Below are 14729 nucleotides of genomic sequence, written 5' to 3'. Positions count from 1 at the left end.
AAAGCCAGCAATTAGTAAAGCAAATCTAAACCAACATACAGTCTACTTTTTGTTTTCTTTTCCTCGTAATTAAAAACAAATAGCAGTGCATCCTGTGCTGAAGCCCACGAAGTATTGCTGTAGTGCACCACCTTCCCCTAAAGGGACTGGGAGAGAACTGGCATCTTGACGAGGATCACCTATGTACCTAGGTGAAATTGGACTTGATCACAGATTATTTTGTTATCTCCTGCAAAGTCGATTCCATTGACAGTGTCTTACAGGTTGCAAAAGTGTCTCCCAGACACTTTTTGTTTGTTTTCTCTTAAAATGAGACACGTCTAATGTTGTAGTAAAATTAAAAAAAAAAATTTAAAAAAAGTAGGGTTGTCTTTTACCCCGCTAGGTCCAGCACCTCAGTGCCCCAAGGTATCTGCTGGATATCTTAATTCTTAGTCAGCAAAGCGTCTCACCCGCTCTGCTCCATCCCATATCACATTGCCAAAGGCCTCTCTCTGAGCCTGGCAGCAATTTCTCTACCTATCTAGTTCCCAAGGCAGGTTTCCATGCCAGAAACACACATCCCAACTCTGTGGTGGCCCAAATCAGCTGCCCCACACTCCATTACACTTAAATCTATACATAAAAGAACACACAACACAATAATCTTTGGCCCAATTGGTAAGATATAATTGCCCACCTAAACATACAAAGCCCAGTACACCATCCATCCCTTAAGAACATTAATAAACCTGTAAATGCACAGAGCAGAATCTTTTTTTTTTTTTTTTTTTTTTTTTTTTTTTTTTTGATTTTTTTTTTTTTTATTAACTTGAGTATTTCTTATATACATTTCGAGTGTTATTCCCTTTCCCGGTTTCCGGGCAAACATCCCCCTCCCCCCTCCCCTTCCTTATGGGTGTTCCCCTCCCAACCCTCCCACCATTGCCGCCCTCCCCCCATAGACTAGTTCACTGGGGGTTCAGTCTTAGCAGGACCCAGGGCTTCCCCTTCCACTGGTGCTCTTACTAGGATATTCATTGCTACCTATGGGGTCAGAGTCCAGGGTCAGTCCATGTATATTCTTTAGGTAGTGGCTTAGTCCCTGGAAGCTCTGGTTGCTTGGCATTGTTGTACTTTTGGGGTCTCGAGCCCCTTCAAGCTCTTCCAGTTCTTTCTCTGATTCCTTCAACGGGGGACCTATTCTCAGCTCAGTGGTTTGCTGCTGGCATTCGCCTCTGTATTTGCTGTATTCTGGCTGTGTCTCTCAGGAGCGATCTACATCCGGCTCCTGTCGGTCTGCACTTCTTTGCTTCATCCATCTAGTCCAATTGGGTGGCTGTATATGTATGGGCCAAATGTGGGACAGGCTCTGAATGGGTGTTCCTTCAGTCTCTGTTTTAATCTTTGCCTCTCCCTTCCCTGCCAAGGGTATTCTTTTTCCTCATTTAAAGAAGGAGTGAAGCATTCACATTTTGATAATCCGTCTTGAGTTTCGTTTGTTCTAGGGATCTAGGGTAATTCAAGCATTTGGGCTAATAGCCACTTATCAATGAGTGCATACCATGTATGTCTTTCTGTGATTGGGTTAGTTCACTCAGGATGATATTTTCCAGTTCCAACCATTTGCCTACGAATTTCATAAACTCGTTGTTTTTGATAGCTGAGTAGTATTCCATTGTGTAGATGTACCACATTTTCTGTATCCATTCCTCTGTTGAAGGGCATCTGGGTTCTTTCCATTTTCTGGCTATTATAAATAAGGCTGCGATGAACATAGTGGAGCACGTGTCTCTTTTATATGTTGAGGCATCTTTTGGGTATATGCCCAAGAGAGGTATAGCTGGATCCTCAGGCAGTTCAATGTCCAATTTTCTGAGGAACCTCCAGACTGATTTCCAGAATGGTTTTACCAGTCTGCAATCCCACCAACAATGGAGGAGTGTTCCTCTTTCTCCACAACCTCGCCAGCATCTGCTGTCACCTGAGTTTTTGATCTTAGCCAATCGCACTGGTGTGAGGTGAAATCTCAGGGTTGTTTTGATTTGCATTTCCCTTATGACTAAAGATGTTGAACATTTCTTTTGGTGTTTCTCAGCCATTCGGCATTCCTCAGCTGTGAATTTTTTGTTTAGCTCTGAACCCCATTTTTTAATAGGGTTATTTGTTTCCCTGCGGTCTAACTTCTTGAGTTCTTTGTATATTTTGGATATAAGGCCTCTATCTGTTGTAGGGTTGGTAAAGATCTTTTCCCAATCTGTTGGTTGCCGTTTTGTCCTAACCACAGTGTCCTTTGCCTTACAGAAGCTTTGCAGTTTTATGAGATCCCATTTGTCGATTCTTGATCTTAGAACATAAGCCATTGGTGTTTTGTTCAGGAAATTTTTTCCAGTGCCCATGTGTTCCAGATGCTTCCCTAGTTTTTCTTCTATTAGTTTGAGTGTGTCTGGTTTGATGTGGAGGTCCTTGATCCACTTCGACTTAAGCTTTGTACAGGGTGATAAGCATGGATCGATCTGCATTCTTCTACATGTTGCCCTCCAGTTGAACCAGCACCATTTGCTGAAAATGCTATCTTTTTTCCATTGGATGGTTTTGGCTCCTTTGTCAAAAATCAAGTGACCATAGGTGTGTGGGTTCATTCACAGAGCAGAATCTTAACATCACCTGCCATGGCTTCTCACCCTCTCCCTCCTTTCCTCCTTTCCATTTCTGTCCCCTCTTCCTTCAAACTCTTCTCCTGCCCATCCTTCTTTCTCATCCAATGACAGGCCTCCTTCTATCCTGTTCCTGTCCTCACCTGTATTTTACAATTTAAATGGGGAGAAGGTTCTGGTGTAGTCACCTGAGTTCTGAGCTTGTGACTAGGCAGCTGTCCTCGGGGCAGTGGAATTAGCATCAAAATACAGATAACTCCAGGGCAAACTACAACAGTCTATGATAGTGAAATTTCCCAGCAGTATATTAGAAAAATCTTAGAACCTTTAAAAACACCAGTGCCTGGGCTTCATCCCTAGGGGGCATCAATGTTTCTTTTTTAACTCCTTAGGCTTTCCTCCCCTCAAGGAATAAACTGCTACAGCTTCAGCTTTGTTTGTTTGTTTGTTTGTTTGTTTGTTTGAGACAAAGTCTCACTAGGTAGCCGAGGTTGGCCTTGAACTTGCTTTATGGCCCAAGTTGGCTTCAAACTCCCAACACTCCCACCTCCACCTCTGAAACTATGGGGTTATAGGCGTGTACATCACACACTACAGACCACACTCCGGGATTGTATATGTTAGATGCATGCTCTACCACTGAGGTAAACCCCAGCCCAGGCTGTTCTCATAAATAGCCAGACTTGTACCTTCTGCTCTCTTGGTAGTAAGAGACCATATCGTAGCTAAAATACTTTGGCAGAAATCTCAGAGCTTTTGAAGCCAGCCTGGGACATGGTGGAACCCGATAAAAGAGAAAGGGGGCGAAGGGATGCAGAGATCCTGTTGTAGGTCTGTGTCGAAGTGGAAATTTAAGAGCCAATGAGTTAAAGGTCTCATGTGTTTTCAGAAAGAAAGGGTTCATTGTGCCTCTTGCTTTGAGGGATGAGAGCCCATCGTGATGGTGAAGGCCTATAGTGGTCCAGAGTAGGAAGTGCCAGTCACATTTAGTCCAAAGTCAGGAAGCACAGAGATGGAGCCGTCTACTGCTTGCTTCCTCCCTTTCCCCCTTTTACACTGTCTGAGACCCCTGTCCATGGGATGGTGCCACTGACACTGAGTGTGGGTCCACAGTTAAACGTCTCTAAAAACACCCCCACAGGCATGTCCAGAGGTATTTCTGAGGTGAGTCTAAGTCCGTTCAAAATGACAGTGAAAATTAAGTGTTCCACTATAAGAAGTAGGAAGCACTTCAGGAATTATTCCATGTCCCATGTGTAGGCATCAATGACTGTGGACACAGTTGTCAGCTCTCCTTGTCTGAAAAGGCATTGCTCTGTCCAGATTTTATCTTCCCTCCTGTAATCCAGAAAATGGTCCCACCATTATTACTACGGCAGTGATGACAGACACATTCTGTAAGGACCAGACAGTATATAGTTAGGCTTTGCAGCAACAGACATTGTGTGGCTGCTCAATCTCACCACCATAATTCACAAAAGTAATCGAACATAGGAATGGGCTTGATTTACACAGAAAGTCAGCCAGCAAGCTGGGTTTTATATGTCAGGAATGCGTCTGTGACCACCATTCTTTGTCACCAAGAGGCCATGAGGACTATTAGTTATACAGAGTTGTCTCCTTTATTTTAAATTTTGTTTGAAGCAAATAAAAGTTGTATTTTGCACTTCAGTTTCTTTTAGTGTTTTGCCTTTTAAAATAACTATTTAAGGAGGGTGGATGGGGAGGGGAACACCCACATAGAATGGGAGAGGGAGGGGTTAGGGAACTGATGGACAGGAAACTGGGAAAGGGAATAACATTTGAAATGTGAATAAGAAATACCCAATTTAATAAAAATGGAAGAAAAAATAAAAAAAAACCTATTTAAAATGAACAATAAAGACTTTGTGTTTGGAGGAGGTAACTGTCAGTTCCACATAGAGTTAATGAAGTCTTGATTTCTTTTTTGTTTTAGTTGGTTGACAGGACTAGAATTGTGATTGTCCCCTCTCTGAATCCAGATGGGAGAGAGCGAGCACAGGAGAAAGACTGTACCTCGAAGACTGGGCACACAAATGCCCGTGGCAGGGACCTGGACACAGACTTCACAAGTAGGTCTAAGCTTTAGACCATTTCATGCTTTTGAAATAAGTCTTTCTGTGTAGGAGATTGGTCAGCCCCACTTCATGGATGAGGAATGAGTGGTACTTGTCTAGGCTGTGAGTGTGAAGTATAAATCAATATAGACATTCAGAAAACATTTTAAACATTTTTTCTTTCACTTTGCAAAAGTGGTTGAAGTTTTGTGTTTGTGTATGTTTTTTTTTTTTTTAAAGAAACTTAGTTGAGATTGTTGGGGTGTCCCAATGCCTATAGTAGCAAAGGCCCTCTTTTTCTCTACCCTTCTGCATATGTGTACACACACAGCACATGTGCATGCCGTTATATGTAATGTACTAATGTGCACATGTTACCTCAAACTATGCACAGCTTGGTGTAACCTCCCTCTGAGGATATGAATATGTCTTTCTTGCTTGAGGCAGCATGTGGTGAGACAGTTGCCCTCAAATTTATAGTTGTTGTTCCAGATAGGGTTTCTCTGTGTGGCCCTGGCTGCCCTGGGACTCACCCTGTAGACCAGGCTAGTCTGGAACTCAAGAGATCTTGCCTCTGCCTCCCGAGGGCTGGGACTAAGCACACACCACCACTGCCTAGCTCCCTACAAGTTTTGTAAGCCAGCATTGTGATGGAATTCAAATAGAGTATTTCTTTATACTTTAACAAAAATTTAAAACTCGATATTCTATCTTTAACTTTTCTGTTTTTAGGTAATGCTTCCCAACCTGAGACCAAAGCCATCATTGAAAACTTGATTCAAAAACAGGATTTCAGCCTTTCCATTGCTTTAGATGGTGGTTCTGTGCTGGTCACATATCCGTACGACAAGCCAGTCCAGACAGGTAAGCTGAGTATCAGTTCTCACATGCAGTATCTTATCCTGGTGGACATTCCACGTCACTAAGTAATGCTCCTTCTAGAAGTCTTTCAGTAATGAGCATTTGCTTTGCTTTATGCTAAAATAATCAGCCTTGGAAAGTTACCCATACTGTTCTTAAAGAATTCAGTCAGGTTGGAGAGGGAAGGCCCGATGGAAGCCAGACTCTACTGGCATCTAGTAATATCTGTCCAGTAAGCTCTGCTGCCAGGTTTTGAGGAGTTACTGTTGTAGAGTTTGAGAATACAAGCGTGACTGACTTTCACATTTTTCTTCTTGGTAGTGGAAAACAAAGAAACGTTAAAGCATCTGGCGTCTCTTTATGCAAATAACCACCCATCAATGCACATGGGTCAGCCCAGTTGCCCAAATAATTCAGGTAGGCACTCCCCTACTCTGAGTTACTTGTGTTGGTTGATTGTTTTGGGGAGAGGAGAGTTTGGTCTTGTTGATCCTGTATCTCACAATGACTTTTATAGATGAGAACATACCAGGAGGAGTGATGCGGGGAGCAGAGTGGCACAGTCACCTGGGCAGCATGAAGGTACGTATGCTTTGGAGAACGCGGTTAGATGGGCTAAGAATGCTGGTCATTGAGCAAAAAGCAGCTGCCTTCTCTCAGATAGAAAAGTGACTGGCATCTGGTATCTGTGCCTGTGACTTCCTCAACATGCTTAGGCCTTAATTAGCCTGACAGTAATGTTCTATTTTAAACATTCTTAATTGTATAGTTTAGTAACACTAACTGTATTTACAACCAAGTCTACTTCTGTTCGTTTCATTACTTCAGACTGCACCTATACCAGTTAAGCAGTGAGGGGCTCCCTGTTCTCTCTTCCCACAGCTCCTGGTAATTGCTACTCTGTCTTTAGGGATTTTCCCATTCTAAATATCTCCTAAGTTAGCTTACATGTTAATCCTTTTGTATCTAACTTCTTATATTAGCATAAATTTTTGAAGTCTCTCCATTTTATAGCACATATCACATACCTTTAGAACAAAATATTATTCCACTATACACAGCACCTTTTGTTTATCAGCTTATATGTTGATAGACATGGGCATGTGGTATCTTTAAGCCTGAGTTTTCACTTTGTTTAGGGAGAGACCTAGGAATGGCATCACTAGACATTGTCTCAGTTCCGTGTTTAACGATCGATCTGAGGAACCAAGCTTTTTTTTTTTTTTTTTTTGGTTCTTTTTTGGTTCTTTTTTTTCGGAGTTGGGGACCGAACCCAGGGCCTTGCGCTTCCTAGGCAAGCGCTCTACCACTGAGCTAAATCCCCAACCCTGGAACCAAGCTTTTCCGTAGCATCTCTACCACCTCACACCCATCGGCTGCATCCAAGGAGTCCATCTTTCCTGTATCCTCAGAAATGCCTGTGGTTTACATTTACGTGTTCTAATAGACATAACATCATCTCACCGTGGTTTTCATTTCCATTTCTCTGATGGCTGATGATATTGGAGTTACTTTTTATGTGCTTCTTCGGAGAAGTTATCTATCCAGATCTTCTGTGCACTTCACAATCAGGTTTGGGCCAGCAGGCTGCCTCAGAGGGTACAGGCGCTTTCTGCCAAGCCTATGACCTGAGTTTAGTCCCCATGACACACATAGTGGAAAGAAAGAACCAACTCCTACAAATTGTCTTTTACCCTCACATGTGTACTATGACATGAATGCACACACAATAGTAATTTTAATTTTTTAATTGGGGTGCTAGAGAGATGTTTAAGAGCACTGGTCGCTCTTCCAAAGGACCCAGGTTCAATTCCTGGTACTCACATGATTGCTAATAACCAACTGTCTGTAACTCCAATCCTAAGAGGTCCAGTGCCCTCTTCTGGCCTCATCATTTACTGCACATACATAAACATGCAGGCAAAACAGCATCCATACTCATAAAGTAAGAATAAATGTTAAGTAATTGGATTGTTAGTTTTCTACATAGTCCACATATTGAATCCTTCTCATGTACATGACTTCCAAATAGTTTACCATCCTATAGGCTGCTGTTTTAGCGTTAAATAATTACATTTATTTGGGGGTAGAAGTGAGCATGTGCCACTTGTGGGAGCAAGAAAGCAGCCTGTGGGTCAGTTCTCTCCTTCCACCACGTAGGACCTGGGATGGAATTCAGGTTGCTTCCTCGTGATTTGTTGGCGTACTAAGATTCTGTTTTTCTTGTAAGAGTTTTATGACTTTAGCCCTCAATATGGTTTAAGTTCGTTTTGTATACGGTGTGAAACAGGAGCTTAGTTTCATGAGAGGGCAGGGATCTAGATTTTATTTTATTTTATTGTATTGTATTGTATTGTATTGTATTGTATTGTATTGTATTGTATTGTATTGTATTTGTCAAAAATGTGAGTCTCTCCTCATTGGATGGTCTCAGCGTCCTTTCAGAAAGCCTCTAAACACAGAGGTATGGCTTTATGTTCAGACTTGTATCTCGCGGATCTGCAGCCGTTCTTTTGCTGTCGCACTGTTTTTGGTATAACCGTGGTTTGTAAGTCTTGACAGTGTTCTTCTTAAGGATTGTTTGGGTTATTTAAAAGTCCTGGCAATCCCAGCTGGACTTAAAGTTGGTTTTTCATACTCTGCATAAAAGGCCGTTTGGATTTACTTAGGGGCTGTGTAGAATCTATAGCTCTTCTTTCTGACCCCGTTAGTAAGTGCAGTCACAGTTACACAGTGAGTGGCTAACTGACCATTTGTTCTTGTGAGTATCAGGAAATTGACTGAATTTCCATTTGTTTGTTTTTTTTAAGAGTTTACTATGTGGGGGCCTACAGACCTAGTTCAGCAGTTAAGAACACTGGCTGCTCTTCCAGAGGTTTCAGGGTCAGTTCCCAGCTCCAACAGTTAATTAAAAGCGTAATTAACTATTTGGGCTGGTGAAGTCACAGATCTTGGAGAAGAATCTACTACCACCAACTTTACTAAATCAAAATGAACACTAACTACATTCTAAGTATTTATTCTTATAACACAGATAAATGTAGTCCTCACCCTTCATCAACAGAGAGACACCAATCAGAATGCAGAGTTGCAGAGCCCAGTCCCAAGAGATAAATCTAGAAAACAACTCTAGCACTTACAGGTTCTGAGAACTTTGCAGAAGAGAGGGCAAGATTGTAAGAGTCAGAGAGGATCAAAGAGTTTGATGTGAGATTGTGCCTTCTAGTAATGCAGAAGCTAAACCATAAAAATCTCACCAACAAAACCACCTAAAACTGAGCTGAGCAAGGACAACCACAGTGGACAAAGTGGGTAGGGGGGAAACACAGGGCCTCACCCCTATGTAAGGAACTGCAGGCGACTTAAAAATGCCGAGAGTCAGAGAAATAGTATTCCCCAAGGAACAGCATACCAACTGGTTATAGCTGTCCCTTGAAACATACATATTAGTTATGTGATATAGACTGAGCAATCTATATGCATATACATATGTGTGTACATAATATAGGTAACAACAATCAATGAAAAAAGAGTCCATGGATTTGAAAGAGAGCAAGGAAGGGTGTGTGGGAGGGTTTGGAGGGATAAAAGAGAAGGAAGAGATTGTGTAATTACGTTATAATCTCAAAAATAAGAAAAAAAGGTGGGGCTGGAGAGATAGCTCAGTGGTTAAGAGCACTGTTCTTCCAGAGGTCCTGAGTTCAATTCCCAGCAACCACATGGTGGTTCACAACCATCTGTAATGAGATCTGATGCCCTTTTCTGGTGTGTCTAAAGAGCCACAGTGTATTCACATAATAAAATAAATAAATAATTCTTTTTAAAAAAAAAAGAAAAGAAAAAGGGTATAACAAAAAAAAAAAGATGAAGTTTCTTGACACCGTGAGAATGTTAATATCATTAGGTAAATGAGAGAGTTGAGGGAAGGTGGCAGGTAGTTTGGAATCTGTCTGCACTTGACCAAGTGCTCCCCTATGGCAGTGACCATTGCCACAGCAGGCCCAGACTGAGAGGATCAGGAGGTGCTCATCCTCTGCCTCCAGTGCCAGGGGAGCAGCAGGGGGTTCGAGAGCTGAAGGGCAAGCTGGCCCTCCCTGCAAACCCCAGTAAACTCTCCATCCCTGCAGGCATGGTGGGAAGCACTCCCACATCAGAATGGACGGGACGTAGTCACTGTCCTCACGGGATGTTCCTGAGGAGCTGTCCTGCTTGTGACCCTTTTTATACATGCTGACTTATTTACAGTTGTTGTAAGACGTATCACAAATGCTGCTCACATCACACACTTTTTTTTTAGTTCATTTGTTTTACAAAGTTAATTTTCACGTGTACTAATTTGATTCTGGACTTTATATTTCAGGATTATAGTGTCACCTATGGCCATTGCCCAGAAATCACAGTATACACAAGCTGCTGCTACTTCCCAAGTGCAGCTCAACTCCCTGCCCTATGGGCAGAGAACAAGAAGTCTCTCCTCAGCATGCTGGTGGAGGTGAGCTTCTTTCCAGTTGTTTCCCTCTGACACTGAGATCAAACCCAGAGCCCCAGGCTAGGCGTCATCATAGGGGTGTATCCAATGGGAACCTTTAGTAAAACATTGTTTTTTAAATGTATATAGAAAGAAGAATTTTGTTCTTTTGTGTATGAAGGGGGAGGGGAGGGCAGAGAGAGATGCTATTCACACATGAGCCATCACGTGTATACATGTCAAAGGTTAAGATCACTTTCCACTATACATACTAAAACACATGTCTCAATGTACCCAGACCTCACTGGTCTGGCTAACCAACAGGGTTCCCTATCTCTGCCTCCTGAGCACTGGATCGCAGGTGGGCTGACATGCTCACCTAGCCTTTTACATGGGTTATCGGGATCTAAGCTCCAGTCCTCACGCCGGGGTGGAAAGCAATCTCTCCTCCGAGCCATCTCCTGAGCCTGAGGTTTATTCAGCTTTTGCTTGCCAAAATGGATGCCATAGATGCCATGCAGTCACAGACCTTGAATCTGCTGTAATTGGGGGCTTCTTGTTCTTCAAGCTCAGGATCACACAGTCACACTCAGCATTGCCATGGAAGGAAATCATTCAAGGCATTTGAAGACTTTAGGCTTTCATTGTTTCAGAGTTCTTATCGCTGGCTCTGACTCGGGAGCACTGACTGATTAGCAGATAGTCAGAGTCACTTGGGACAAAGGTTAGCTAGGCTGACAGGGTCAGGTCGATTTGGACCCAACCCTGAGCTATAATATACTCATCAAACCCCTTTTTTTTTTTTTGAGACAGGGTTTGTTAATTTGATGATGGTAGCCTCAATTGTGTATGTGTGCACACACATGTTTGATTGATTTTGATCAAGCCTCAAACTATTGCCTATAAAATATCTGCTGACATCTTGAAAATTATGTTTGTTTGTTTGTTTGTTTTTTCAGGTCCACAAAGGAGTCCATGGGTTAGTAAAAGACAAGACTGGTAAACCAATCTCTAAAGCAGTAATTGTACTCAATGAAGGAATAAGAGTACACACAAAAGAGGGGGGTTATTTCCATGTGCTTTTAGCTCCTGGGGTCCATAACATCAATGCCATCGCTGATGGATATCAGCAACAGCATTCACAGGTAAGAAACTCAACTTGGATTTGATAAGTGCTTATTGTTTTTAACACTTGCACCTTATTTTAAAACTCTTATTAGGAAACAAGAAGTAAAAATATGCCCACCTCTCAATTACAGAATCTATTATCCTTTTGTTGCCAAAAGGTATTGTTCTATTCCTCGGCAACAAAAGAATAACTTGCATAGCATTTATATAGTGCAGATGGTTCTTGGCTACCTTCTTGGTTTGCTTTATAGGCCCAAAGCATTTAGTGAAACAGGACTGCAGTATCCTAAAAGTGGCTTTGCAAATTTAACATGGATGTGTATGGATGTCTGCCTGTGTGGGCTGTGCACCATTCACTTGCAATGCCAGCAGAGGCCAGCAGAGGGTGTAGATTCCTAGATTCTCTGGAGCTAGAGTTCTGGATTGTTGTGAGCCACTGTGTGTGGTCCTCAGGAAGAGCAGCCAGTGCTCTTGACTGCAGAGCATCTCACCATTCCCATAAGTGACTTTTCACAATTCTTAAATTTTATTGTTTTAGGTCTTTGTGCATCATGATGCAGCCAGTTCTGTGGTGATAGTCTTTGATACAGATAACCGGATATTTGGTTTGCCAAGGGAACTTGTGGTAACTGTGTCAGGTAAAGATTTTCAGTTTTTAGAACTTGATGTTAAAACCAGTTCTGCTGTTACACTTTGAGAGTGGCTAGTCCCCACAAACACCTCTAACTGCTTTTCCCAGAGTCTATCCATCCAAACCTGATTTCCCAAGCGGCTGTTGTCCTATATGTTCCTCTGTCTTGCCCCTAAGTTTTTCAGGTCCATCCTCAAATTAATCTCTACTGAGAGACTGCTACTATCTCAACCCTAAATTTTTGCATCACCTTAGTCACCGTGGGTCTCATATGTACCTGCCCAGTGCACTGTCTACATTTAATGTCCACCACCAAAACAAAGTTCAGGCAACAGAGAGTTATCTGCATCCCCAGATCCTAGAGCCATAGTTGGCCCCAATGGGGTCTTGTTGAGTAGTGTGGAACAGGCAAGTGTCACTTTGCATCAAGATCATACTGGTTGCTAGAATTTACTCTTTGGTTTTTCAAGGTCCAGAAAAGAGGAAATGTTTCCCTGCCAGGGTTAATTTGTGCCATTGTTTCAATTACTTAAAGGTTAGGGGGAAATGTGTAGAAAGAACAATGTTCCCGTGTACTTCATCTGTCTGACACAATAACCTCCCATTCATTTCTCAGTGTAACTGGACTGAAAGCAAAAACCCAAGCTCCATTGCAGCGTGGGGGTCTTGGGTGAGAATGGTACCTTGGAAGCATGGTGTGAGCACAGAGCTGCTTGTGGGATGCTTACCATTCTCCTTGAGCCTGGCAAATACAAAGAACTCAGTGGTTGAAGGCACAGGAGTCAGGATTCAGCCGTAGTTTAAGTCTAGCTTTGCCAGCTATTTGCTGGAGTGCACTCAGATTTTATTTCATGCCTATTACTTTTTTTTTTTTGCTAAGGCTATTGTTTTGCTAATCTTGTATACAAATTTAAAATAAAAAACCACTGCAAGTTAGAGGCCAGTCAGGACTATACTAGTCTCAGCTAGCCTGAGATACAGTGAGACCCAGGGTGGATCGATGGATAGGACGGGTGGGTGGATGCTGACAAGATGGCTTAGCAGGTAGCAGCATCTTGCTGCACAAGCCTGATGACCTGAGTTCAACCCTGAAGCCCACAATAGAAAGAAAACCAATGTATACAAATGGTCCTCTGTAACTTAACTTAATGTAACTTAAACATCTTTAAGTAAAAATTAAAAAAAGAAAGAAGAAAGAAATAACAGTCTGCTGGAAGTGCTGTCCAGTGATAGAGAGCTTGCCCTAGGATCAATTCCTAGCACAGGAAAAAGACAAGGGAAGGAAGGAAGGAAAGAGAAATAAAGATAGATAGATCGATAGATCGATCGATCTTGGAAAATAACCCTAAAACAATTAAAAATTACTGGGTCCTGAGTTTTGCTGGTTTGCTTATTGATCTCTCCCATCATGCTACAGTAAGGGCGATGCTTCTAGAATGACAGAGTGGGTTTGTTGAGATGCTAGAGATTGGGCCCCCGGCTTCTTGCCTGCCAGGTCTACCACAGAGGATCATCTCCAGACAATCAAATTGTTCTTAATTGCATGAAATTAAAGCAAATGATATATTATTAAAAGTGCCATCAGAGGTAGTTGCTTGTTGACACTCACATGTGGTTTTGTCGGACAGGTGCCACCATGTCAGCGCTGATCCTCACGGCTTGCATCATTTGGTGCATCTGCTCTATCAAGTCTAACAGACACAAAGATGGCTTCCACCGGCTGCGGCAGCATCATGATGAATATGAAGATGAAATTCGCATGATGTCAACTGGCTCTAAGAAGTCCCTTTTAAGCCATGAGTTCCAGGATGAAACGGACACAGAGGAAGAGACATTATATTCTAGCAAACATTGAGAAGCACGGTTTGCATATCTCCCTGCTTAAGTACCAGGCAAATGACAGCTCCTCTTGGGAGACACTGCAGTAAGAAGAGAGATTCCTTCCTCCTTCAAAGAGCTTTGGGAAGTTAGCCTGCTAAATTCATACTCTCTGAATGTCACAGGCAGTTTTGAACTTCCCTTCCTTAAAAGTACTCTTAACCTTTTCTTAAAAAAAAAAAAATCTGATTTCTATTTATGCAGCAGAAGATGGGACAGCCACTTTGTTTCCCTTTTTAATTTAAGATGAGCTGTTCAAAGATCCTACAGAAACAGCATACAACCATCTAGTAGATGTGTTTTGCACATCAGGCATTTACTAGTGGCTTTAGTTTTGTTCTCTTTAATTTAAAGGCCAAAAGAATCCAGAAACATTAAGGCAGGGACACCAGTCAGACTCTGACATAAAGCTTTAAAAACTCGAGATTTTTCTCCATCTACTGAGGAGTTTTCTTCTCCAGTTAGCAAATGGCTGGGCTTTCTCTTATTCAGGTTTAATGGAGGCTGGATGATTTTTAAACATGACATCAGGAAATGGAATAAACGGGCTTCCGTCTTTGTCTTTCTACCTGTTTCCAAACTGGGTCAGAACCGGTGGGCTGTGCTTTTAGCAGGATTTTACTACCTCTCTTGTAAGGTTTAGCAAAGTTCTAAATATCCTCATCTTAAAAGAGAACTCACTGGCTTTGCTGTGGAGGCACCAGATGCCCTGTGAGTAGAGGGGAAAGGGGGTTGGAGCAGAAGCAAGGACATTGTCTGTCTTATCTTGGTAAAACCCATAGGTGCTGCTGCTTTAACTGTGAAGCACTTGTTCCCCAGGAATGCCTGTTCCTTAGTGTTTCCTACATCTCAGCCTCTTTTGTGTGTACACCTGTGGTTTCCATATGGTCCCACACCTAAAGGTTCTGAATTCTACTGCTGAAACTATCTAAAAGTGGACGAAACCTACTTGCACATTCTTATTACACTTGGATCCAAATGTCTACACTTGATGCTCCAGCCCAAGCCTTCGCCCCGAGATGGCATATTGTCATGGAAATAGTATGGCC

At 42.3% G+C, this 14729-nt stretch overlaps 1 protein-coding gene across 1 annotated transcript in view; it reads left to right on the top strand.

Moving 5' to 3' along the window:
- Window positions 1–13849, top strand: part of Cpd (carboxypeptidase D) — a 63957-nt gene extending 50108 nt beyond the window's left edge. The window contains 8 exon segments of the mRNA NM_012836.2: window positions 4594–4729; window positions 5447–5578; window positions 5897–5992; window positions 6093–6157; window positions 9936–10067; window positions 11003–11188; window positions 11710–11809; window positions 13431–13849. Coding sequence (NP_036968.1) covers window positions 4594–4729; window positions 5447–5578; window positions 5897–5992; window positions 6093–6157; window positions 9936–10067; window positions 11003–11188; window positions 11710–11809; window positions 13431–13657 — 1074 coding nt within the window. The 3' untranslated portion in view covers window positions 13658–13849.
- Window positions 13850–14729: the final 880 nt, after the last annotated feature.

Source organism: Rattus norvegicus, chromosome 10, assembly GCF_021556685.1.
Source record: "Rattus norvegicus strain SHRSP/BbbUtx chromosome 10, alternate assembly SHRSP_T2T, whole genome shotgun sequence".
In the NCBI taxonomy this organism is placed as follows: domain Eukaryota; kingdom Metazoa; phylum Chordata; class Mammalia; order Rodentia; family Muridae; genus Rattus; species Rattus norvegicus.
This window is presented reverse-complemented; position numbering and strand designations above follow the sequence as displayed.